Below are 27,073 nucleotides of genomic sequence, written 5' to 3' on the forward strand. Positions count from 1 at the left end.
TTAATAAAAAAAAATCAAATGTAAAACATACTTTTTATTTTTTGCTAGCTTTTCTTCCGGCTCATGGAATGTTGAGCTATGATGAAGTCAATAATGAAAAAAACAAACATTTTCTGGCAGTGTGAGGTGAAGTTTATGCCCAGCTTGCGGCAAGCCTGGGTCATGATGAATCCTTTTATGATTTAATAAGACTGACAGCTAAGGGATTTTTATATTGTTTTCTAAATTGGTACACCGGCTGTAAAAATGAAAAAAAAAAAAGAAAAGAAAAGTAAAAAATATTTGTGGTTCAAGACAAATTGGAAAACCACAGTGTCTCAGGAACCTAAGCTCTAATTCTATCTGTTCCAGAGTATACATATCCTGGGGACAGTAACTTCCTCACTCTGTGCTTCCCCTGCCCTATACAAACTTTGTGCAGCTTGACTGCTTGTGGCATCTCGTGGCAGTAGTGGGATCTCGTTATGTATTCAAACAATGCCATCTCAATCTTGGGTTAGAGGCATAAGTGCTGTTATAATAACATAATACAAAATGCTGGCACTGAAACCATACATCATCCTTAATGGTCTGTTTCTTCTTTTCCTTGGGTTAGCAATAATTTTAACAAGGTTTAGCACCAAAAGAAAAAACATCTATCAAATTACTGAAAAGCTCTATGAATTGATAATTAGCAATAATTATGGGTAAGGAATGAATTCAGGAAGAAATATCCCGTCTTGCTTTTTCTGGTACTTCAGTGAATCTTGAACTCTGTTCTTGCCAAATGACCTGCCTTCTGTAGGAGTAGAAGAAAGATTTCAGTTCAGCACATAGCCTGGTGGGTTATTGAACTATTCTGGGATGAAGAAGATACCTCTAGATCTCCAGGGGATGACTCTGTGAATCACTGAATGCACATGGACAGGGATAAGGCTACAGGCTACAAGTTTGATTAAGATCAGCCATAGCCACAGCATTCTGTGAAGACTCCCCCATCAGCACATGCTGGGCACTGTCTGAACACATATCAGACAAAGAATTGCTGGGGCTTTTGCAGTATGGAGGGATTTTTTTTTTTTTTTCTGAGGTTTCCTGAATGGATGTAAGCATGAAGTAGGCATTATGGTGCCTAAACCTGCTGACATGTCAGCAGTTTTGGTCACTTGAAGAGGTACAGCTCCAAGCACATATGTAAATCCACTGGGGCAATTTTAAGGATCACATACTTAAATTCACCTGTACACTTGTAAGTTGTTTTTTGTCCTGATTCACATTAGTTAAAGGAGTTCTTCCTTATTTTTTAAATAAAGGATTTTCTTTTCACACACATTTACATTCTGAAAAGTCTTCACCTCTGTGAGAGCTAAGGCTATTCTCATTTTTGCAAGTCTTGGAGAAAGAACGAGAAGCTGGGGAAGCTGAGAATTCTGAAGTACCAAGATGTTGTGAGTGAATTGCACCTCAGGACATCTTCATGATGGTAGCTAGGCAGCATTATACTGTTATCATATAAGGAATTGAGTGTCATGGCACCCCAATAGTTCTGTTGGGTGCCACTACAAAGGGAGTAAGAAGAAAAGAAGCAAGCAGGACCCTAAACACCTAACATGTCACCTGTGGTTCCAGTTACTAGTCTAAAAAAGACTAAGAATAAAAATTCTTTTTTCAAGATGTGTTTTAAAACTATAGTTCTGATCTGTGAGACACAAGCTGGGTCTGTTAACATGACTCTACTCTTCAGTCAGTTACTGTCTTGGCTAAGTAATGGGATATTGAAGCTGCCTGAATGCTAGAGATTTCTCATCTGTGATAAATTTATTTTTCTTTTAAAGGGGAGAGCAAATCCATCATAAAAAGCTCAGGAGGAATTTTTCTGTCATATTTTTAATACATTTTTTTCCCAGTCATTTATCAGGCTTCCTGTAATCACGATGGATTTTAAGCATTTTTTTGTTCTTGCTTTTAGCAACATTAGCTTAATTTAAAAACAAACTAATCTTCCTGTTAAAAACAAAAATAACCCAAAATCCTGATATATCACTGAAGCTCCCATAGATTGTTTACTTCAATCACTTGCAGGGTGGAATCTAAACCTCAGCCCAGTACCTACCATTTCTAGTTTATGCACCAGCCAGCTGCTGTTGGAAAACCTTCCCTCCACAGAACCAACACTATCATTTGCTACGAAAGGCTAGGTTCAGTGATGCACGTGAACTTCAGACCTCTCCTCTGTTATCTGCTAGCTTCTGGAGATCAGAGTCCTTTACAGAAGATTGGCACCCACAGGTACTCTCAGAAAGAAAAGAATATGGCTCCATCTTCCAGAAGGAGAGGAAAGAGATTATTTCTGTCTTCTATACATTGGCCCACAGAGCACCTCCCTGAGAAGGAGGGAACAGTTTCTAGGACTTGCTTAGCTTGAGGGGGCTCAAATCCACAAATAATGCCTTCTAGGCTAATGGTTGAACCATGGAGCTGCATGACAGCATGGGGGCACTCCTGTCCTGCTAAAGCTCAGCTGCAAGTAAACTCCTTGGGGCCTACAGAAAGAGAAGCCTCTTTCTGATTTACTGATTTTAGCAGTTAAGTTTTTCAACTGGGATGAACAACTATCTGGCTCTTTCCATTAAATAAATAAATAAAAATAGAATAGTTAATCAATGACTGAACTTCACAATTTTTTCAATTTAGCCCCAAATCCTCACGTTATTATTTACCAAATACTGTGTAAAGTCTACCTCGCTCTGCAGCAGCGTGATGATAAACCACTGATTATATTTAGACAATTATGGTTAAAAGAGTAGCTCTCTCCATCTTCCTCTTTATCAACTAGACCCCTATTACCCCTGTTACACATATACAGCAAAGAACATAAACAGGCTTCCTCTAATGAATGTATAGAGAGGAAATGCTTAAAACACGACCCAAATAGTATCTGTCTCTCCTTGTTACTCACTTGCATAATATTGTCCATCTCTTCACCTCTATTCCTTTCAAACTGTCTATCTCCTTTCACCCCCTGGTATAATCTGCCATCTGATTTATACTCTTTTGTAGTCATACTGTAATTGCTTGCTTTGTTTCTTGACTGCTGCATGTATCTTTTTTTTTCCCCTACTCAATCCTTACGCCTGCTTCACTCACTGTGAATCATGAAAGAAACAAAGGATAGGTATCTGTATTAAATCCAAATGCACAGAAAAAAAATAATCCAGAGCTCCTTATTTACTTCTGCAGAGTAATTAGCAGTTCTAGAGAAACAACTATTGACAGAGAATCAGCATACGCTAATATGTGAGGTGACTTTTTTTTCCATCAAGAGAGAAATACAGTAATTAGTGTTATTTGAAACAGAAGTTACCAATCTAAACTGTCTAAAAATATTGAAATATTTGTGCAACAACTAAATCACTTTATCCATCTCTAAAATACAGACTTTTCCAGCATGTTGTTGCTTTTACTGTTCTTGCAATCCATTTGACCGAAGTAGCTCTCTTGCAAGCTACTTTTATGCACATGCAAGTGCTCTAACTGCAAGTTGCTTCTTTTCACCTATATGTTTCTTTATCAAACATAGATTCTGCCTATTTTATATAATACTATAATTTCCTTGGTATTTTTTTGTGTGCCTGTGAAGCACATGTCAGTTGCTTTCTGACCAGCTTCCACAAATTTGCCATTAACTCCTTCAAAATTAGGTATAAAAACAATTCTGGCTATGCTCAGAATGTTTTCTGGTCTATGGAGCCGAGCTCTTCATTATGACTCAGGCAGCAGAGCTGGCCTTAGCTTAGAATCCTATTTTTAAAAGTTCTCTCAGTTTCCTCTGAAAATTTGCATGTAATACCTCATAGTGATTTCTCTGTGAAAACAGGCAGAGTTCATGTAAAAAAAACTGCACGTATTTTATTAAAGCTTTCTGCACCATTTCTACATCTCTCCATTTTTAGATTTCTGCTAAATGCTCACAGTTCATCTTACGTGCAGAGAAATGCCTGTGAGCATTTTCTTAGAACTGGAGGATGAAGAGTTAATTAAAGTATGTAGTTCTTTAGATGTATGCAAAACATTTTTAAAAATATAACCTAGCTTTAATGAGTATTGAATGACCTACACTCAAGACTACAAGCTTTTCCACAGCAGCTGTTGGCTTGAGCCATAGGCTGAAACTGAAAGGTAGAAAGCAGAAGGAGGAAGAATTGTATACAGAAATGGAAAGAAGACCAAAAAACAGGAGTTAGGGACAAATGGAGATGTAGTCAAGGTACACACAGCTCTGGCAGGGGCATATTGTTCTGATCTCAACACAAGGATCTGCGGTGGCAGGGTTCTCTAAAGTTGTAAGTTGGAAAACATGAATCTAGGATAAAGCACAGCACAGCTCCACAGAAAAGCTAAGCCTCCTTCCAAATTTACTTATTTTTCTTACCGCTTGCATAGCTTCATTTGCAAGAGCCTTGGCTTCCTTGGCAACTTTTTCAGCTTCATCTGTGTTATCCTTGATGTTAGTATAAGCATTGAAAGCAAGTGTGGCATTGAAAGAGATGTTTTTGGCTTCAGCAAGGATTCTGTTGGGATGGAAAAAGGAAACACACCATTAAACCTGCTATCAGAGCTCAACGGAATACACTAGCACACTTCTTCAAACCCAACAGCCTTTATTCCAAAGGTTCTAAGGCTAATTTCTAAGACATTGCTTTAGAGAGCAATGCTACAATTGAAAATTCAGGAGTTCTGGCATTATATGTTTAACAGAATTCTTATTTCATCTGTGCAAAAAGACACACACACACAAAAAAAACCTTTTGCTAACAAGGAGGTTATGTGAAATAAAAATGGATCAGACGCTGAGAAAAGACAGTGCAGTGCTTAATAAATAGTAGATATTATAAATATACATTACATAGATACAGATATATACACACAGTAGATATACATACATAGTAGATATTATATACTCTTTAATATAAATATAAATCTGTAAATCTATATAAACTGATATCTACCTATAAATCTAAATATATATAACAAATAAAAATCTACTATTTACTATTATTATCTACCATACAGTAGATCATACACTATAATACATAACATATACATAATGTAGGTTTATAGGTTACATTATGAGTCAGGCTATTCATTGAAGTTTGAACTGTCAGAACATGGGGAACATCATCACAGGGATGTTTTAGAGCAGTCTCTGTGAACCACCCATTTCTGGGTCTGGCTTCCAAACACAGAAATCTTACTATCTAAAACAATCCTAAATGTTAATTTTTCATTTTGCTTACCAAAATGAAAAACATAACCAATAATACTTCATATTGAATGGAGTGTTACATTTATATGAAATGCTCTATTTTAATAATTATAATTAAATTAAAAGATAATTATAAACAAATAATATTCTTGGTGCAAGGATTAGAGCTCAGCTAACTGACTTGCAGGGAAATTTTTAGACAACAGGGTAGAGAAATCACTTTTCTTGCACTCTCTGCATGTGACATATTCAAATATTTTCTACAAATAAGTATTGCACATACAGAATTAACTTGAAGACATCTCTCTCAGAACACGTTATAGCTTAATGCCTATGGCACTTTCCCTGAAAAAGGGTAAGTGGATCCAATTCACTGCTTGAACTGGACAAGAATGGATTTCCACTTGGATTTTTGCCTCTTAGGGAGATGCTCTGGACAGTAATGTGTATGGTAATGTCAGGGAGGCAGGGGTTAGTCCTGCTTGTTCAAAGTTTCAGCTTGTACAAAGTACTTAGTCATTGAGACAGAATCTGTGGAAGAAACAGAAATTAATTCTCTAACCTCATAATTAATCTATTTTCTGGAGAATTGGGGCAGCTGGGTTCTGATCCTTGCTTCAATGAGTATTTAATGATTTCTACAAAATGCAAAACGAAAGACAAAGGGGACAAAGGATATATTCCCTGGACTCCATATGCAGTTAACAGAGGGAGACAGATTTCCTTTGGGCTGCCACATGACTGGGCTGCCTCTGCATCATTCCTGGAAGAGTCTAGAATCATAGAATCATAGCATATCCTGAGTTGGAGGGGACCCACAAGGATCATTAAGTCTAACTCCACACAGGACCACCCCAAAATCACACCTTATGTCTGAGAGCTTTGTCCAAATGCTTCTTAAACTCCAACACACTCGGTTCCCTGACCGCTTCCCTGGGGAACCTGTTCCAGTGCCCAGCATCTTCTTCCATTGAAGAACCTTTTACTAATATCCAACATAAACCTCCCCTTTCACAGCTCCATGCTGTCCTCTTTGGTCCTGTCTCTGTCATCAGAAGCAGAGCTCAGTGCCCACCCCTCCGCTCCCATCCTGAGGGAGCTGCAGGCTGCCATGAGGCCTCCCCTCAGCCTGCTCTGCTCTGGGCTGAACAAACCAAGGGACCTCAGCTGCTTCTCATACATCTTCACCCATATACCCTACACCATCTCTGTAGCCCTCCTTTGGACGCTCTCTAATAGTTTTATTATTATTATTTATACTGTGGCACCCAAAACTGCACACAGTACTCAAGGTGAGGCCATGTCAGCACTGAATAGAGCAGGACAATGACTTTCTTCAACTGGCCAGCAGTGCTGTGCCTGAGGATACAGTTGACGCTCCTGGCTGCCCAGGAACAGTGGGCACTCAGATTCAGCTTGACATTGGGCAAAATCCTCATATCCCTTTCTGCAGCTTTTTGACCCCTAGTCTGTACGTATGGCCAGGGTTGCCCCTTCCCAGGTTTAGAATCTGACTCTTGCTAACAACCTTCATATGGCTGGTGATTGCCCAGCTCTCTGATTTGTCAAGATCGCTCCTTCAAGGCCTCTCTACCGTCATGGAGTCAGCTCTTCCCAGCTCAGTATAAATGGCAAACTTCCTCAAAACACCTTTTAATCCAACATCCAAGTAATTTATAAAACCATTAAAGAGAACTGGCCGTAAAATGGAGCCCTGTGGAACCCTACTAGTGACTGGCCACCAGCTTGATGTAATCCTATTTACCATAACCTTTTGAGCCTGACCCATCAGCCAATTGTTCACCCATGGTATTATGTTTTTTACCTCTCCAAATTCCCAAGACCTTCGGAAAAAAAAAAAAAAAAAAAAAAAAAAAAAAAAAAAAAAAAACAACGGAGAGAGGTCTCACAATAACATCAACCAGCTCTCTGAGTATCCTGTGATGAATCCCATCACACCCCATAGACTTATGTGCTTCCAGCTGGAGTAGCAAGTTCCACACACGTTTGGGGTTGGTTGAGAGTTTATCGTTATCACAGTCATGGTTCTCCAAGTCAGGACACCTAGGGTCCCAGAGCCCATCATTGGTGTTGAAGACAGAGGCAAAGAAGGCATTAAATGCCTCTGCTTTGTCTATGTCCCTGTTTGTGAGGTGACCATCCTCTTCCAAGTAATGTTTTCTCTGGTTCTCCTTTTGCTGTTAACATTTTAAAAAAATACTTTTTATTGATGGAAAGGAGGAGATAGATTTATTGACAGAGAAAAAGAGACAGATATTTATCTATCTCCTTTCTCAACTACAGATGGAGCTCATTAGGCTAGAGTAATTTTTTCTGATACTCTGTTAGAGAAACATGCAGCCCACAATAGCTATCTAGCTAGTAGCTAAAGTACTGCTTAGAAACATGGTTCATATACCCTCTGGTTAGGAGGGAACTAAACTGAATTTTCCACATACCCGTGAGGTTTACTCATCAGCAGGAAATTAGGCATAAGGAAGAAAAGCCTATCCTAATACATATTTGTATACAGGATATATATATATATATATATATATATATATATATATATATATATATATTCCCTAGGTTAAATTCATGAACTGTTCCATGTTCTAATTCTCAAGAGAACACCCTCACCATCAATCGGTATGCTATCTGAAGCCTTAGGGGGTGATTTGAGAGAAAGAGCTCTCCCTCAGTCTCTCTTGTAAGATGAAATGCTATTTTTCAGCAAATTTAGTATTAGCTGAAAGATACCCAAGTGCCAGCTGTGAGGATAGATATATTTTTGAATTCCTAAGATAGATAGAGAGAGACTGCATATTCCTGCAAAGTGTGACTTTAATGTCAGTGCATGAACTAAACAACTTTATCCTGATACAGGATGACATAGGACTTTGGTATTTCTTTCTCCTTTGAGATTATGTATCTGACCACACTAGAAATTTTAATTTTTAATAATTTGCTTTTAGATATAATTTGAAATGTTCTTGATTCTGTATTATTTATTGTGTATATTGAGAAACTGAAGGTGATGTCTGGATCAGATAGAAGTATACATAATACTGATACACCACAGTAAACAGGGCTTTAAACACTACCCTAAGCTACCTAATGCCTATGTTAAGACAGAAGCACATATACACACCCCTAAAAAGTCTATTTAACACAGTTAAAAACCCATACCTCAAAATTTGTCTTGTCAACATTTCATTAAAGAGGCAAAGTACTCTTATCTTTACATTTTATCTACTTCTTTCCTTAGTTCCTCCATGCCAACTATCTATGTATTTGGATAGTTTTGGATTGTATTTCGTATTTGGATTTAGATCTACTGTAGCTAGATGTGACACTTTTCATCTTCTTTAAGCCCAGAATGTGAAAGTTGTGAATGGAAACCAAAGTATCTGAACTTAGGTTTAAATATTTTTGCCTATGACACCTATTCATTTTGGGGCAATGTTGTGAAACCACTAGATGGATTACGGTCTTTTAACATGGAGGATTTCTGACAGTATGCAAATTAGCACCATGACAAGTGTCTCCTACCAAAATGGTCACCTTAAAAATAAAAACACACTGCTTGTTTTTAACCAGTATTTAATAAAACACATAATGGGCCCTGTAAGAGAAAGTTCAGTCAATTTTTTTTCACATCAACATTAGCAATAAACATATGGTAAGTCAAGCTGTGTAAATCAAGAGTATATCTGAGGGCACTGCAGTATGTAAGCATCATAAGATACATGAAACAGCTTACAGGAGAAACACAGACACACTTTTTTTTTTTTTTTTTTTTTTTTTTTTAATGAATATATTGACTTAGCCAAGAAGGAAAGAAAATGAACATGACTCTCAAAGCCCAAACTTCTCTTATGCAAGTATCATATGGAGATTTTAGTAGCCCAGTATCATATTGGAGCTATGTAATGACTATGTCAACCTTAATATCATTGTGCTGTGTAGAGCAGAACCAGATATTGCCTGATGCATGATTATGGCTCAGGCGAAAATCTGAATGATATAATTCATCTGAAGAACTTTCTGTTCAATTGACCATTATTTGCTCAAATTCATCCATTTCTGAGCATTTAATTCTTTGACTAAGAAGGACAAATTTGTGACTAGGGTACCACCAAGGAGACTACTCTTCTTCAGCAATTTATACTTTTCAAAACAAATGGTGTGTTTCTATTGTATCTTTTAGTATTCACATGGTTGCACCCATAGGGATCTGTCTTTCTCTAGTACTTTGCCTACCACATCAGTTCATATGGCACTTTTCAAATAGTAACAGATCAACTACCACACTCTAAAAAACAATGCACCTAAATTTTCTAGTAATACATTGTGTTTTGGTGGGGGTCACTTCCTTCCTTCATGCTAGTTCCTGCAATTGTACAATTTTAAAGGCTGGCAATTTAACCCATGTAATGATAACCAAAACCAACATGCATCCCTGCTATTGCATATTTTATTGCATATTTGTAGGAATGACATCTATATAGAACAATAGATAGTAGTGTACTAGGCTTGCATGGCAAGGTTCTGGTAGTGGAGGCGTTGCAGGGGTGGCTTCTGTGAGCAGAGCCCAGCAACTGCCCCATGTCAGATCAGAGCCAGCTCCAGCCAGCTCCAAAAGGGACCCACCACTGGCCAAACCCGAGCCAGTGAGTGATACTGGTTGGGCCTCTGGGAGAACAGATTTAAGGAAGGGAAAAAAACTGCTGTGCAACAGCAGCAGGGAGAGAGGAGTGAGAAAAGGTAGGAGAAACAGCTCTGCAGACCCCAAGGTTAGTGCAGCAGGAGGACAGGAGTTGCTCCAGGCATTGAACAGCAGTTCCCTGTGGCCTGTGGAGAGGCCCCTGGTGGAGCAGGCTTTCCCCCTGCAGACCATGGATCCTATGGTGTAGTAGTGCTCTACGCTGCAGCCAGTGGAGGAGCCCACACAGGAGCAGGTGATCTGGTGGAAGCTGCCACCCATAGGGGACCCATCCATGTTGGAGCAGTTCTTGAAGAAAGACTGTGTGAAGCCCCATAAGATCAGTTCAGGAAGGACTACATTCTGTGGGCGTGACCCCATGCAGGAGCAGGGGAAGAAACTGACTGTGAAGGAGTTGCAGAGACAAAACATTATGGACAGACTGCAACCCCCATTCCCCATTTTCCTGCACCACTCCGTGGGGAGGAGGCAGAAAAGGGAAGATAGGGGAAAAGTGTTTTTATTTTGCTTTTTCTTCTCATTGCTCTAAGTCCATTAACAACAGGCCATAGATTACATTAATCTCCTACACTGAGTTTTGCCTGTGATGGTAATTGGTAAGTGATTTCCCTGTCCTTATCTCAACCCTTGAGTCTGTTTTCATCGCTTTTTCTCCCGCTGTTCCTTTGAGGAGGGGAGGTGAGAGAGTGATGTAGCAGAGCTTAGCTAGCCATTAGTGTGAACCACCACAGCTGGCATTCCACTCTCCCTTCCACTCTGAGCTTGGCCAAACAGAAATGATAATGTCAAACAGAGGAAAAACTTCAACGTTGTGGTTTTGGGGTTTTTATCTCAACCTGCTGTCTCATTTTGACATATCTAAACCCCAAACTTTTATCAAAGACATAAATTTGGCTTTTCTCACTGAACTGTATAGTTGCATACTCGTATAGAACATTGTATATTTGTATATCTTCAATAACAGATGTCAAAGTCTGAAAATAATGCCCTTCAATTTCTGTCACGTAGCTTTACAAACCTGCTTCATGTTTTTATCATTACCAATGAATGGCTGTCTTACCCATCCAGTACTGCAGATGATTCATTCAGCTGGGCTGCATGGTTCTCAGCTTGCAACACCTTTTCTGGAAGCATTTTGTCATGAATTTCTTGTGCTAAGTCATCTATTTTATCCTTCAGCTGATCGGACATCGACTGTATCTTATCTGCAACACCTTCTACATACTGACATAAAATGACATAAGAAAGACCTTTAAGCAGCTGAATGCAAGCACTCTGTAACCCTTTACATATTTTCCTTGTGAGATATTATCTCATAACTTACCCATGCATTAACACTTCAGGGAACTAATATGGAAAGAATACAGGAATGGTTAGACTGGAGAGCAGAGGGAGATAAAACAATATACCAAACAATATACCACAGCCACTTGTCTCTCCTGAGCTGCTATTTCACAATTAAGAAACTGCACAGTTTAAATACTTACTAACTCTAATTTGGATTTGTTTCCTAAATGTAGATGCATACACAGTTATAGCAATTTGTGGTCATACCTCCAGTAATAACTAAGCAAGGACAGAAGTTTATGTTTCATGACCCTTTGAGTGACCCATATATACTTTTGAATACTAAAATACCTGAGTAAGAACTGTACGTCTGAGAGACCTGCCATTCCTGTCCCAATAAGTTGTCTCAGAATGTTTCCCTTCCCACTTCTCCACATGGATTTTTTCCATTCATTATATCAATTTGCAGTGCTAGATAGAAATATTTCCAGAACCAATCATATTTCTTTTCTTTTCTTTTCTTTTCTTTTCTTTTCTTTTCTTTTCTTTTCTTTTCTTTTCTTTTCTTTTCTTTTTTTCTTTTCTTTTTTTCTTTTATTTTATTTTCTTTTATTTTCTTTTCTTCTTTTCTTTTTTTTTCTTTTCTTTTCTTTTCTTTTTTCTTTTCTTTTCTTTTCTTTTTTTCTTTTCTTTTTTTCTTCTTTTCTTTTCTTTTCTTTTCTTCTTTTCTTTTTTTTTCTTTTCTTTTCTTCTTTTCTTTTCTTCTTTTCTTTTCTTCTTTTCTTTTCTTTTTTTCTTTTCTCTTTTCTTTTCTTTTCTTTTCTTTTCTTTTCTTTTCTTTTCTTTTCTTTTCTTTTCTTTTCTTTTCTTTTCTTTTCTTTTCTTTTCTTTTCTTTTTTCCAGCCTCAGTGGCAAACTCCATTGATAAAACTCTTAAGGCAGAATTTTCAAAAATTTTATGTAAAATGAGAGTGCAATCCTCTCATCTCCCCAATCTATCTAGACTTAAAATTGTTGCCACAGGGAACAAATTATTTCTGAAATTTCCTTCTGATGTGCACACATAGTTTTTGTGCAGATAAATCTACATCTAGATCACAGAGTCACCATGAGACTATGAACAGGTTTGCTGCATCTGCAATTCTAAAGACAAAGTCAGTACCACAGTCACAATGCCATATATAAAAGAAGGTAGAGTCCATGAAAAATGATGAGCTAACTCTTTGTGCAATCCAATGAATCATTTAAATCTCAAACTTAATCATTTTTATATACTAGCTTAGCTTTTCTGTCATACAGCAATAGGAAAATTATTCCTTCCAATTCAAATATTCTAACATTGATTAATAAAAAGAAAAATCAGGTGTTACTTTAATTAGCTATTTTGTTTCCATAATGATGCTTTATTGTACTATTTCTCATATAAGGATAATAAAACACTCACCTCTACAGCTAAGCTGATTTCATTTGTAAGGTTGTTGGCTTCATTAAGGATGTCATTTCCTTCCTGCAGACTCTTTTCAACATCTTGCCTGCCATCTTCTACAGCTTGCTTCTTTTTCTACAGGATGTGTATAAAAAATAAAAATATGAGTTGTTTTATAGAAAGATGATGCCAGTTCAAATACTGACGTCCCAATACAGACTGCAGTTTCTCACCATGCCACAAAGGTCAGATTTCTCAGAACTTTCTGAGGAAAGACAGTTACAGCAATAGAACATATTTAAAATAAGATATCTTTCTTTCCCCTCCTGTCCCCAGCTTTGTATCTCTCCTCTCACATGGTAGGTTTTCAGAGGCAATTGACTGTAGTATTATGCCAAATGAATCAGAAAGAAGTTAGAAAACCTAATCCTTACCCAGATGGGCAAGTTTCTCATTTTGACAATTATCTGCACTGGCCATGAAGGCAAAATTTATTAAAATACTTTGCATCTTTGAAATTCACAGCCACTGGCATTTCACTAATTAATGAATGTAAAATAAAAGACAATGGTTCAGAACAACCTAAGGATTCTTGATTTTCCATCTGGTAAAAATACTGCATATTGTGTAAAAAGAATGAATGTCAAATAAGTAACTGGTGATTTCCTGTACAAGAGTCATTTAGCATTACAGATTATTCTGTTAAGAGACCATGGCATTCTAGTTATGGTGCTGTGATGGCCTCTTGGTCAAAACAGGGGTTAAAATAAAGCAAAAAAACCTGCTCAAAATCACAACCTGCTCAAGTGGGCAAGACCACTGGAGAGGATGCCTTCAGGCACTTTCATACTGGGATGGAAAGAATATTTAAAAAACTCAGATAGCAGGTAATTTCCCCAACATTTCTCCATCCACCTTTGGGAAGGAAATGCAGAGAACAGAGATCCCCTAACTTCCTTACGGCACTGTATTCCCTTAATTCAGTCAAGCCCACAAATCTCTGCTGAGACTGAGGTCTTGGAACTCTAACCTCATCATTGTACATGAGGTGAAAACTCATCAAGATATAAACAAGGTAGAAACATTTATCTTCATTAAGTTGTCTCTACTCTTTATATCTCGGTTAAATGCTTGTTAATGTACAGTATAATGTGCTCTTCAAGTCTCTGCACTTTAAATTAAATCAAAAGCAGACCCCTCTGCTATGAGGGAGATCATTAATAACAACTACTAACTACAGAGGATAGAGTTTGATTTATTACTCTGTAATATCCACATATCCCCTTCAGTCTTCTTCCCAGGGGTTGGAGAGAGAGATCAAAGTGCAAGCTTTCCAGGAGCAAATACATGACAAAGATTTTAACTGAACTTTATTTAAATCTTGAGCACAGGATTTGAATTTTGCATAACTACTTATACCAGGATGAATTTATCCTCCCCCAGAATAATGAATCCAATGGCACCCTCCACTTAATGTTTAAAAGCAGTCAGTAGTACTTTGGTAAAGAAAGCTGTGAAGCAATTCTCCTTTTACAAGCCAATGCATGTTCTAATTCTGAGAAAAACATTTGCTTTTAATTATCTCAGATTTAGTTCTATTTGAATAATATTTTTGTTTTGCTTTTATTTTTTGTTTCAAGATTTAATAGTTACAAAGTGTTTGTGCAAAGTTTCAAACTTTTTAAGTTAATCAAGCAACTTGTCAGCACTCACCTCTACCATGGTCATGTTTTTTTGGTTGACTGCAGATAAACGATTAGCCTCTCTAATTTTACTCGTAGCTTCTCTTAGCAGATCTCGTGCATCATCAACTTTGGTGTGGTAGTTTGCTAGCTTGTCCCGGACTTCATTTTTGAGATCTTCATTTTTCTCACTGGGTTCTCCAAATAATTTATTCACTTTATGCAAAAGATCTTCTGCATTCCTGCAACATATCACCATCCATGAAGGTAATTGATAAATATTCTCTACACCCATGAGAATATTCTTAATATCATGCAAATGATATGGACTTTAAGTTAAATAGCAAAGTAACTTTCAAGAGAACAAATGCTTAATAAAATAGAACAATGATTACACTTAGGTCTTTTTTTAAAGAACATTTAAAATCCCACTTAGGTTTTTTTTTTTTTTTTTTTTTTTTTTTTTTTTTTTTGGTAAGTTGACATCTTGACATTTGATAGTAAAGCAAGTTTTTCTGAAACATTTCAACTTGTCAAAAAAATTTCTTACAGACACATTAATACAGTATGTGACACAAAGTGTTGTAGCACCTTGAACAGAGGGGAGAGAAGATAGATATACCTGATTTCAAGCTGTCTTGGAGCAGACAAACTGCTCTGTGGTCAAAAATCATAAATACTTTCCTGTGACATAAACAACGCCCAGGATCCTTGGATTTATGACTTCCCGTAGCCAAAGTATTTTGCTTACCTAAAATAAATTCTCGGATATTTTTAGTGGACTTTGGCAGCAAAGAAATAGAAAGTTCACAAGTGCTTGTTTTTGGCAAGGGAAACAAGATTTCTTAATCACCAGAGAGTTGCTGCACCCAGTTTTAAAGGACAGGAGTACTGGAGTTTCCATGCCGTGACACTTCTCTGCTTCATGATATCATGTCATTCAGACTTGATTTGGAAAACTTGAATGAAAATAAATGAGTGAAAAAGCTGGAGACAGAAGAGGAGTTTTGCCATCAGCAAGAAGCCTTTACTTCATTTGTTTCCTTATTTAACGTGGACCAAATCCTGAAAATTAGCTGAATACAATCGCTGCCAATTTACATCTCAACAAAGAGTAAAGATGATTAACTACTTTAAACTAATCAAGAGACTTGTAGAAATGTAAAAATAAATAAATAAATAGTTGAGTCTGCAAACAGTACATGTGAATGTCGACACACAGGCATGCATGTACACACCTGCACACACATTTTTTAAAGAATGTTTAAAATTCTTTATCATTTTTTTCCTTAAGGAACACATCCTATCTTACTACATTATTTAAGCAGTATCAAGTCATTTTTCTTTACGAGGCAGTACTTTTTAAAAGAGTTTCAGAAAACACTATCTAGTGATCTTTCCTACTTGCCTTGAAAGTTCCCTATTAAAATACCTTGGATATCAACAACTGTCTATGAAGAGGTAATCCTATCCCTATATATAATCCTATCCCTGCCATGCAACTTTAAGTCAGTAAGTATATTCATGTATTTCTTAGTATAAAATGCATTCCTTTATCAGGAAATGAAAATATTCATTTTGTGTACTTCAGGAAGAATAGTTAGAGAGAGAGAATGTCTCTCTCTCAAAAAACCTCACTGCATTTCCTTCTCTAGCTATTGGACTGATTTTAAGCTAGCCTGACAGTTTCATGTTGGCTGTAGCATTCAAGGACTAAAACTGCCTTATTTGAAAGGGTTTCCCCTCATCCTGCCTTAAAATTGCAGGCATCATTTTCAAAGTTTTGGCTAAATTTTTCTCAGCCCTACTTGTTCCTGATTTATTTCTGTAGAGAAAGAATATAAGAGACTCAGCGGAAGCACAAGTAAAAGCAATAAAACATTGGTGAAGAACACATTTTCAGTTTACCCTTTCTCAAGAGAACAGAAAGTGGAAATGTCAGAAGTGTGGCAGAAATACTGTACTGGTAGGATTTTCAGAAAAAAGATCCATTTTACAAAGTGTAAGATTGGCAGTGAAAATCTGATTTTATACAGATTGGAATACTTACCTAAAATTGTATTCTATTTATGACTCCCCTACAAGATATATGTACCTGATAATTAACGTTTTTAGTCCTGAACATTTTTATCCCAGTTTTCTGAGACACTCTTCACAACTTCAGTGGACCACGTTCATTTGGATGGCCTGCTAAGCAATGCCTAGCTCTACGAATATACCTGGTCTAACTGATGCAGAACAGACTACCAGAATTTTAACTTCAAGCCAAGTATTTTTCTAGTTTAGATAAGTTTCCAGTATTTTGCAAAGTGCTTTATAAAGAGCTGGCAATAATTATATAAAAATACCTATTTTTTATATTTAAAGATACCTAAATGCTGGGATTCTGAATCTTGTCAGGAAGCTGGAATATCCCGATCTATACTATTCTGTGTGTGATACAATACATCCTTTTGAATGTCTGTGGTACTGGACAACCTTTGCAAACAGACTACATTTCTATTAGAACAATTATTATTATTTTTTTTCCCCCAGATAAAATAACAAGCTTCCAGACAAGTGTCTTGGTACTAAAATCCTTTACCAGGTCTGAAGTAGAAGCTAAATACAAACTGTGAAAAATTGCTTGGAATTTGATTAGAAACATTACTGACACCTGTGGAGCAGAGAAGTAATTTCCTAGGGACTGGTTTCCACGCATGTAAGCATTTACAAAAATGCTAATGCTAAACTAATAGATGTGAAATATTAGACTGTTTTTCTTCACATATCTGTAAGACCCTGCTTGAAAACCTGGTAGGAACGGATGACAATTATAAGAGTCAGATATTATCATCAGGAGGTTGAAGACTCTCTCTACTCACTTTAGCTCATCTTGAGCTATTCTTTCTTGCAAAAGTAGGTTTCTACTTCTCAGTTCTGTGACCATTCTTTCGGCCTCGCTCTGCAGTTCTGGGAGACTCTTCTCCAAGGTCTTGTCTGGGGTTCTGAGTGTCTCATTCAGTCTTACAGCATCTTCACTTACAGCTGCAGGGGGGGGAAAATTTATATGTAGTGGGTTAGGAAGCAAAAAGAATAGAGAACTTTTAAGTATCTGCATGTCAACTCTATCAGCAAGTCAAATGCAATTTGCACTGGTTATTCCTGCTGTGAAATATAAAGGATAGTTAATCCTATGATCAGTAACAAATGAGAAAATGTTATATGTCTCATCAAAACCTTTAGAGTAGCTCTCTCTTAAGCACAATAACTACAATGAAGAAGTCTTTATATCCAGTATAAAATATATTGATAAAATATATTGCTCCCCTCTTCCTTCCTCTGAAAAAAAGAATTTGCACTGAATCTTCGAAACAGCGGAAAATAATCTGGGATACTGCTCACAGAAATAAAGCAAAAGCAGTACAAGCAATGAAAATTAGATTTTAAATTACTTTTGAAGTACTTCAAAATATTTCATTTGTAGTATTCAGATTTAGCAATCCTAGGAAGAATAAATGATTGGGAAATTTGGTAAAGAGAGGGAGAGAAGAGTAATGAAAGACACACATAGAGAGCTCGTGTTTAGAAGCAGATACACAGAAATGAACAAAAAGAGTTGGAGGGCTGGAATACATGGGGATACAATGTAAGATATGTGTTTGGAATACCCAAATTATTCATAACTGATAAAACTGTACACATGGTATCATATTCAAGGACCTACTAAAATCTTTCTACCATAGCACACTATAAGATATAAGACTTTCAGAAGCAAGTAGGTGATTTATGATAATCAGTTATGTTTGCAATTATAAAAAGTACTGCTGCCTTTCTATAGTCAGTAGGCTTCCCAATAACTAATTTCTCTGAAATAACAGTTCCTGGTTGCATGTGTACTTCCGAATATCTTAAGTCCTTAATTGAAGAAATCATAAACTGTCTTCCAAAAATCAAATAAATGACAATTTCATCCACACATTGTGTGGGTTTAGAGCAAATGATGAAGAAGAAAACTTTAATTAAATGTTTTCAGTTTGCTGGTGAGAACCGGGACTTGAATCTTTAAGAGTGGTTATGTGTGGGGTAGTGAGGACTGAAACAAGACTACAGTTCACTTAAAAGGGTCATGGCTTGCTTGTAATTCACTATGTCACATATCATTACTGAGTTACCTCTGGCCAGGAATAGCTATATATTCACTTTTTAAAATCTCGAATAAATAAATAGTAGTTTAGCTTCCCTGAATATCTACCTCAAAAGAGAAAATGGACATGTTATTTCAGCTTTTATTAGTTTCAGGAAAATTTATACAGAGCTTTATCTTTCCCCTCTATACTCCTCATCTCATAAAAAAGTATTAAAATAATTTTAAAATAATCTAGAAATGGCTCCAAAATAAAGCAAAAGTTTATCCTCAGTTTTTGAAAGACAATGGTCTTGAACTGCCATTCTAGAAACATGAAAGATCTGGTGCGTGACATTGCAAATTCATTAACGGTAAGTTCGACCAAGGCCAGCAAGCGTAGTGCCTGTTTTGAAGAAAGGGAAACTCCACAAATGCCTGAGAACGTGTTTTGGAAGCAATTGGAAAGAGGATGTGGAGAAAATTAATGTTGTCTTTGCTCCTCCCTCCACCAAAAGGTAGCACAGGTCAGAATAGATGGTTTAATAGCAAATCCAGTTGAATATTTTCAGTAACGATCCTCTCCCCTCCAACCCCCCAAACCAAAAAAAAAAAAAAAAAAAGGAAGAAAGAAAAAAAGTAAATAAAAAACAACAGAAATTTCAGCTGTAAGCTCAGGCTTTGTCAGCTGGATAGAAGGTATGAATGAGAAAAACATTGTTATATTATGAAGTTTCTAATGGCACCCAGCTGTTATAAAAAAGGAAACACTGTCCTGGAGTGTTAGCTGAAATAGGCAGGTGTCACTGCTATTAAAGTGAAAAGCATTGTAGGAACCTCATTTCAATGCTGATTACCTGTGCTAAGGAAAGATGAACCTAATTTTGAACTGAGATATTCTGTGAAGGTGAGCAGGAAATGTGGGAGAACTTCTGTATAAGAAAAGACTTAAGCCTCTTTGAAAACAAGGATAAAAAAAATAGACTGAAGGAGAATACAATTCCTGACTATGAATATAGTTGCGGGTGGAGGAAGGAGGAGAAGCACTAGGAAGAGAAAAAACTATTTGCAACAAAGAGTAAGGCAGAACACATGATGATAAACTAAACATTAATATTTTTAGATAGAAGGTTTTTAGAAGGCTTGTAGTTATCAAAAGAGGTCTGAAACTCTCTTCTATTCAGAGGGTGAATATGTGGGAACTACTTTGAAAATGCATATTAGAAAGTTTATGATAGCCAGGGAGTGGAGGCAGTAACCCGGGAGGTATCTTTCAGTCCTTATGCTCACATCCTATATCAAATCCTATATATAATCTATCCTTAAAATGTTGATTTGGCCACTAGGCAAACACATTGATTTTAAAGTCTTTTTCTGTTTCTAAGTGCATACATTTGTTTCACCTCTCAACATCTTCTAACTCTATACTTCCTATTGCTAAGCCTGCTTCAGGAAACTTTTGTATGGGTTATAAACATTGGACAAAAACTGTGCAAAAAAACAAACAAAACAAGTTTAGCCCTTGTCATCCTTAATTCATCATCAGCTTCTCAAATTCGGTTCTGTACTGAAATATGAAGAACCTGGTATTTTATTTAAAAACCTTGTTGAAAACTTGCTTACTTTTTCATGTCACTTTTCTGACATTTATTTCATTCCAAAGTTGTACATTCTAGGGATACCTTAAACTGCTGGTTGATTCAATTACAGGGCATGTACTGGGATGTGGTACATGAGAGGCAATGTAAAATGTATTTTATAGTACTTAGAATTGGAAGCTTCCCCTTTCAAAAAAATTGATATTTAGAAGCATATCTCTACTGAAGTTAGTACTGTATTGGGAGTTTTGAAGAACGAACAGATCAGTATTTTTCAAATAAAAATAAAAATAATAATAAAAAAATGACTGTGATTGCCAATCATTTTCATATTTTTCCACCATAATCTAATTTAATAGGTTCATACAGTATTTAGGTTCTACTTCTTTAAAACCACCAGAGCTTCTCAAAGCCATCTACATTACTTTTGCTCATAAGTTTTTACTGTTTTTTGTAAGTGCAGAGAATCACCTTGTGGAAGAGAGTTGGCTCTATGTCACTACTTAGGTAGGGATAGGAGTAACTTACAATTTCCAGGCAGCAGATGTTCATTAATGGCAGGTAGTAATGTATCTTTGAAGTAATTTTTAGGAATTAAGATGAAGTCTTACTGTACCAGTACTAAAATTACATCAAGCTTTTTACCAATACATGGTTTTAACTTTGAAAAAAAAACAAAAGCTAAGCCCTGTTAATCACTTTATTCTAGTAGTTTTTCCCCAAATAACTGGCAAAATCCTGAAGGAACATAACCAATATTCTGCTTGTCTGTGTTCATAAGAAACTGTTGTTTCTTAATGCACCATTTCAATCACGTGACACTTCTCAGTGGACAAACTCTCTTCCTCACTGTGTTTCAGGCCCTCTTCCCCACCATCATTCAGTTTTCCTGAGAAACAATTGGCACATTTTTATTTTTCCAGTACCTTCAGCAGCTTGGAGAATGCCTTTCACGAACTGTCCAAGAGATTTTGCTCTGTCATTAGTCCTCTCAGCATCCTGCCTCGTTTGCTCACCATCTGCTGTCACCTTGGTAGCCTAGTGAACCAAATTCAGGAAAAGTATAATTAATAAACAGGACAAGGCTGCTCTATGCAATATATAGAGCTCTATGCACTGGCTGAATTAATGTTCAAAACCTTCCTCAGGCAAAAGACAATCAATGAATTATTGATCAGATGCATGAGAAATGACACGTTCTGTTCAAATACACAATTAAATTTTATTACCTTTTCCTTCTAAAGGAAATTGGAAGGCTTTAGGTTCTTAGAAACTCTAGTTTCTTAGAAACTCTAGTTGTATGCAACAGCACACAAAGAGAGACAGGATGAAATTCACTGAATTTGCTTAAAGAAACGTTGTTCAGAACCTTTTAAGAGACTCTTCAGCAGATACTTCCTGTAATTTCACAGTTGTGCATTTTACGATTGACAAAGTGCAGCAGATATCATGACCTCCTTGCTTCTTCCCCTGAGGTGCTCTCAAAGAGACGACCCATGCCAACAAGCATGAACAATTTAAAATCTATACATTAATGAAACCAAGAAAGAGAAAAGAGAGGGGGAAAAAGTGAAATAGATTTGTTCAGCTTTAACGTTTGAAGTGGTTTGTTTATAACATATTGGGGTGCTCAGTAAAATTTTAGCTTTGTGTAACTAAAGGCTTTATAATTTTACTGAATCACAGAAGCAGCATGAAGCAAGATGAAGACAGACATCTGCTGCATAATGGAAAACATGTTGAGGAGAGGAATCATCTTAATACTTTCTACTTAGCTCTCAAGATTCCTATTTACCAAATCATCTTTTATTATACAGAAACCACTTTAAGCAACACAGCTTGTCAAGCTATATGATAAAGAAAAAAAAAGTAAAACAAACAAACAAAAAATACAACAAAACAAACCACCAGCATGAGCAACAACAATCCACCAGTGTTTGGGTTCTGACTGTCCAGAATGCACTCCCAAGAAACACCTATAAGCAGAGCATTATGACCTTCCCACTCTCTGGGAAATGGCTAGGAGGTCAAAAATTCAAAATGAGCTTCTCTCACTTGAGCTGTACAGACCATTTTCTGTTACCAGAAATCTATTTCATTAATAGTAAAAGAGAAATAGTATCACATTTAACACATTGCCTGATTAGCTTCTACATGGAAGCTTTCAAGATACATCAGGACAGCTGGATTCCTGAAATGAAATCCCCTATCATACCACTTACAATTTTGGTCTACTTCAGAGTGGTTACCATGTGAATAATTTATATGTAAATGCTTGAGGTAAATAGAAAGAGAGAGGAAGAACTAGCAACCTATATTAGACTGGGGGGAGATGGCTGTATTTTTATCCATGTATCAGTTGAAAAACATGCCTTTTCATATTTATACAGCTTTAATCATGTTATTGGTTACTTCTGCTAAGATCTACAAAACTCCTTTACCTGTCTGGATATAGACCTAAAATATTGTCATACTGAGTTGTAAAAGGCAATTGGGATAGGAAAAAGGCAAAAATACGGAATGGTCTTGATGGACCACTGCTCTAATCCAGCTTGGCATCTCTGATGTCATTTCATTCTTCATGTAATTGAGAACTACCTTATTATTTATTGTCCTATCCTCCACAATGAGCCTTTAATTCTTTGTCTTATATTTTCCTAGAATTTTCCCATTCACTTTTATTATATTCTACAATATTTCTAAGTCCTTTACTACAAATGGTGTTCTATAACTTCATAGACTTTTCTCATTTTGATTACTTTTTCCACATTCATATTAATTCCAATTGGCCACTTCAAGCTTTCAGTATTTATGACTGAATGGCAGGCACTAAATTTTCATACACATTAATCTGCCATCAAACTGTTTCCATTTTCTCTCTGTGACAGTTCTCTTTAGTACTTAAATCCCATCCAGTACTACTGTCTGCTTTCTGTATTTTGCCATAATTTGCTTTGCTGAAAAATAACCTTTCACTTCATTTTCTGGTCTAGCATTAACTCCATAAACCATATTAAATGGCAAGTATCTTTCACATTGTACCTAGCCATTCTACGGATAATTAAATGTTTCCATTTGTTAATAAAGTCCTACTCATTTGCTACATATTCAGTTTACTACAGTTCATCATTTCCATAAAGTCAGACTTCAGCTACTGCTAACAGTTTAAGTTTTAAGAGGCACAACAATCTTTTTCTGGGGGAGGAATAAAAGTCAGGCAGACTGAGTCCAGAGCAAGAGTTTGGAATGAATTTTTGAGAAGTATGGACACAAGTGAGACCTGTTGGCATAAAGGAGATCTCCATCGTGGAAATCTGGTAAAACAACTAGTTGAGACCACAGAGCTGCAGACCACAGAAGGAAGGCAAACTCAGATCTCACTGTATAGATAGTAGGTTTTGGATCACCCTCCAAATGCTTCGAACTATTGCCAGCTACTTCCACAAATTTATGAGCTCAAGAAATTCAATGGTATGGGAGAAATGAAGAAGTCTACATAGTCAAAAGAAGTATTTCAATTAAAAGGAAGTGATTCTGATCCCTGACTTTCCTGAAGTCTCTGAAGATACCCTGTTAGAAGGGAGAAGGTGTATTTGACTAAAGTAGTGAACTGGTAGGATGTGAGAAGTCTGAAGTCTGCCTCAGGTGGTTGATGTAGAAATGCATAGGCAAGTATGTAAGAATGTAATCAGTGCTAGAGCAAGAGAAGATGATCTTCTTGTAGAGAATGTGTAGTACAATTTGGCAGTGAATGAAACAAAGAATATGATGGGAAAAATAAATGAAAAAGGAGAGCTGCACCAATGGAAGAGATGACTGGTTGAAAAGTTTTGTAGTGAGAAAAAGCTGTTGTCTTCTACATTTTGTCTTAAAATGTGTAGAAATTTTTCTTCATGGAAGAAAGTGTCTTCACTAATCTTCATCAGCCTTTATCCTTATCACTACTGGTTTCACTTGGAAAAGTCTAGTGAGCCTGCAAATTTGATTTGTACAGAATGTTTGCTAGTTATAGTCATACCATGTGCAGCAACTACTAGCTGTTACGTGGCATTCAGCTGTATCTTCATATAAAAATGAGACTTTAATGTGCTACATCAGGAACCACTCTTCTTTTTGGTACATTGATCCTATTTACAAATATTGAAAGAGAAGGGTAGGACTTAGCACCCTTTGATAGTCCTCAAAATAAAAACCAAAGTCCAATCCAATTAACTATTCTCCATAAGAAAAAATGGAATTCATAAGACAACTTACTCATTGCAACAAGGGAAAACTGCAGAAATGGAAGTGGTGTTAATCTGTCTACCACACTGAACTCCCTAAGATCACATCCTCAATGTTTTCCCTAGTCCACAAAGACTAGTCCACAGAAATTCAGAATTTGCAACATATTTTAGGTAATCTCCATGAGGGGTTGAAATTTATTTAATTTTGGTTGTATTAAGCAGGGGGTGTAGGTGGTAACTGGAAAAGGATATTAAAAAGAACAACTTTGTGAAGGAAAAAATTATTAGCTTAAGATTTAAAAATATTAATACGAGAAATATAATTTTCCTTGCCTGTAGGGCTCTCATGAGTTAAAAACCTGCCTAGACTTAGCAGTCTTTCTTTATGCCCACGTACATACACATACATGTATGTATGCATGTGTGTGGAGGTATATATATACATAAATACATGTATGAGTGTGCATATATACATACGATACAGATGCTTTCTTATCCACTCAAAGGTTCATGGAATTCTTCAAAATTGAATATAATGCACACAAACAAACCAATTTCTTTGATATTTAGGTTACGCAAAGCATGAACGATTTTAAGATAGGATGCTAAAACCATGGGGGGGGGCGGGGGGTAGGTAAATTCTCTCAGGTGTATATATCATCCCTACAGCAATCAGTGTTTGCTTGTTTCATTATTTCAATGTAGGGAAGCACCTACTCATGAACATGAGTTTTGCTGGTCTGTTATATTAATGCCTTTGGGACAGCTGTATTTTTATCGTGGCTGGTCCATTTTCCTACTTTTTCTCCACTAGGTGGCACAATTTATATTATTTTCTTAGACAATGTATTTCTGACCAAAAAAGGTCTATACTGAAATAAAACTTTCATAATAAAAAGAGTAAATCACACATCGATTGAAATCCAAAAAACTCTCACTTTCTTCATAAATGAAATAAAGAGTGCACAATAAACACACAGACCTTCTGCAATATTTGAATTCTCCCTTTAAATACGGTTCTCATTTCAATTACTTCATTCATTGACTCGTAATGACAACAAGTTATTTGCTAAACCAGAGACGTTCACTGGCTTGCTATAAAATTTCCTTAAAATTAGTGCATCAACCTAGGCTACCATTTCCTCTACAGCTCCTGAAGAAACCAGCCAGCACAGAAGATAACCTAAAAATGGAAAACAAGACTCCAAACATTAAAACTATTCCTACAATGGGCTTGAGTTGGCTGGGCAGTAAGTAACTGAGTGAAGCTAGTTTACCTGTATTGTGGAAGACCATCTTGCAAGAGAAACAGAATGAGAACTATTTTGAGACTCAGAATATTTGAATCAGAGTATGAGATAATGTTGTTGATGCAGAAAGCAGATAGCCTTATCAGAGACCGTAATAACATTCAGAAGAAAAAGAAGGGGATCGGGCAGCCTGGTTTCCAAAAGCCTTAGCCAGTCAAAGAAGGACTCCAGCCATGTGAGCAACTGTGTGGTAATCGCATGGCTTGGTTGCTGTTGGGATTGTAATTATTACCTGTAGCTGATGTAAAGAGAAAGCTAATAAATGCTGTATCAAGACCTCTATTTCCTTTAGTCTCAGATTTTCCAAATAAGCTCATTCTTGGGTGCTATGTATGAGCTCTCACCTATATCATAAAGTTTTACAGAAAATATATCTCAATGTATTGGTCCACAAAAATAGGTTAATAGAGGACTTGCTGCCGTTTCAAATACTGAAACTGAGAAGCATGTTATAATTCATCTATTCATTCATGTTTAATTCATATTCAGGATATTTCTGTCATTATACAGCTTTAACCAAGCCCATAGACCCCAACGTGATCACAGACTTACTCTTGTCAGGAGTTCATCCATTTCTGTCACCAATGTATCCAGATTTTCCTGTGCTAGCTGAAGAAGTCTCTCTGGGGCACGCTGAGGTGAAAGCAAATGCTGTTGGGGGAAGAGTAGAGTGAAAGCAAAAATCTGTATCTCAGTGCTTCCAAATATTTTAGAGAAGAAACAGGAAAAAAATCCTTTTCATTACTGTATGCAACTCCACTTTGTCATTGACCCTTTTGTCACATCCATCCAATGTATTTTCCTCAGGACTCTTGACAGCTTTAAATATGTTAGTGGAAAGCCAAAAGTATGGTAGGCAACATACCATGTATAAAATGCGTATCTGCTTTCTGGACAGCTAGCATGAACTCTATTTTATTTGTATGAAACATCACTTTTTATGTTTCTACAGCATAATTCCTTAAATACATGTACACAAACAAATTATTGCTGCAAGATTCACATATTAAAATAAGCCAAAATAAGTAATCTGTAATAACTATTTAGTAACAAAACCAAGTTTGAAATATTTAAATCCTAAATTCTTCTCTGAACCTAGTTATGGCTGTATTTTTGGACAGACAAATACTGTTATGCTGGAGCATGATTGTATGTGAATACATGATCTTTTTATGCTTATGTATACCTACCTTTAATTCCTGTGTCCTGTTCTCAAAACCGTGCAACAATTTATACGGAGCAGGCAGTGGACCACTCAGGTTAACACTCATGATCATCTGGTTTAGCTGATCCAGGTCACTGAGAAGGAGTCCTGTACATTCATCATCACAAGCTGGGGGAAGAACAGCAAAGCTGATTTATTTCTCATAAACGTTTAAGATATATGTTTGAGTTAGAAATATTTTATGGCATAACCTACAATTATTTGTAAGGTAATACTCATTTCAGATAATTTACCCCAAAAGCA

The 27,073-nt window shown here is 36.5% G+C and overlaps 1 protein-coding gene across 6 annotated transcripts in view; it reads right to left on the minus strand.

Moving 5' to 3' along the window:
- The window catches only part of LAMA2 (laminin subunit alpha 2), a 390,777-nt gene that overhangs the window by 68,566 nt on the left and 295,138 nt on the right, over nt 1-27,073 (minus strand). For all 6 annotated transcript variants that reach the window (XM_035321576.1, XM_035321577.1, XM_035321575.1 and 3 more), the window contains 8 exons: nt 26,796-26,938; nt 26,158-26,256; nt 20,996-21,107; nt 17,231-17,393; nt 14,398-14,608; nt 12,703-12,819; nt 11,032-11,195; nt 4,412-4,550 (listed from right to left, as the gene is read on the minus strand). In XM_035321576.1, coding sequence (XP_035177467.1) covers nt 4,412-4,550; nt 11,032-11,195; nt 12,703-12,819; nt 14,398-14,608; nt 17,231-17,393; nt 20,996-21,107; nt 26,158-26,256; nt 26,796-26,938 — 1,148 coding nt within the window. The remainder of the gene's footprint in view (nt 1-4,411; nt 4,551-11,031; nt 11,196-12,702; nt 12,820-14,397; nt 14,609-17,230; nt 17,394-20,995; nt 21,108-26,157; nt 26,257-26,795; nt 26,939-27,073) is intronic.

The sequence above is a fragment of the Oxyura jamaicensis genome, chromosome 3 (assembly GCF_011077185.1).
Source record: "Oxyura jamaicensis isolate SHBP4307 breed ruddy duck chromosome 3, BPBGC_Ojam_1.0, whole genome shotgun sequence".
NCBI classification, from domain to species: Eukaryota; Metazoa; Chordata; class Aves; order Anseriformes; family Anatidae; genus Oxyura; species Oxyura jamaicensis.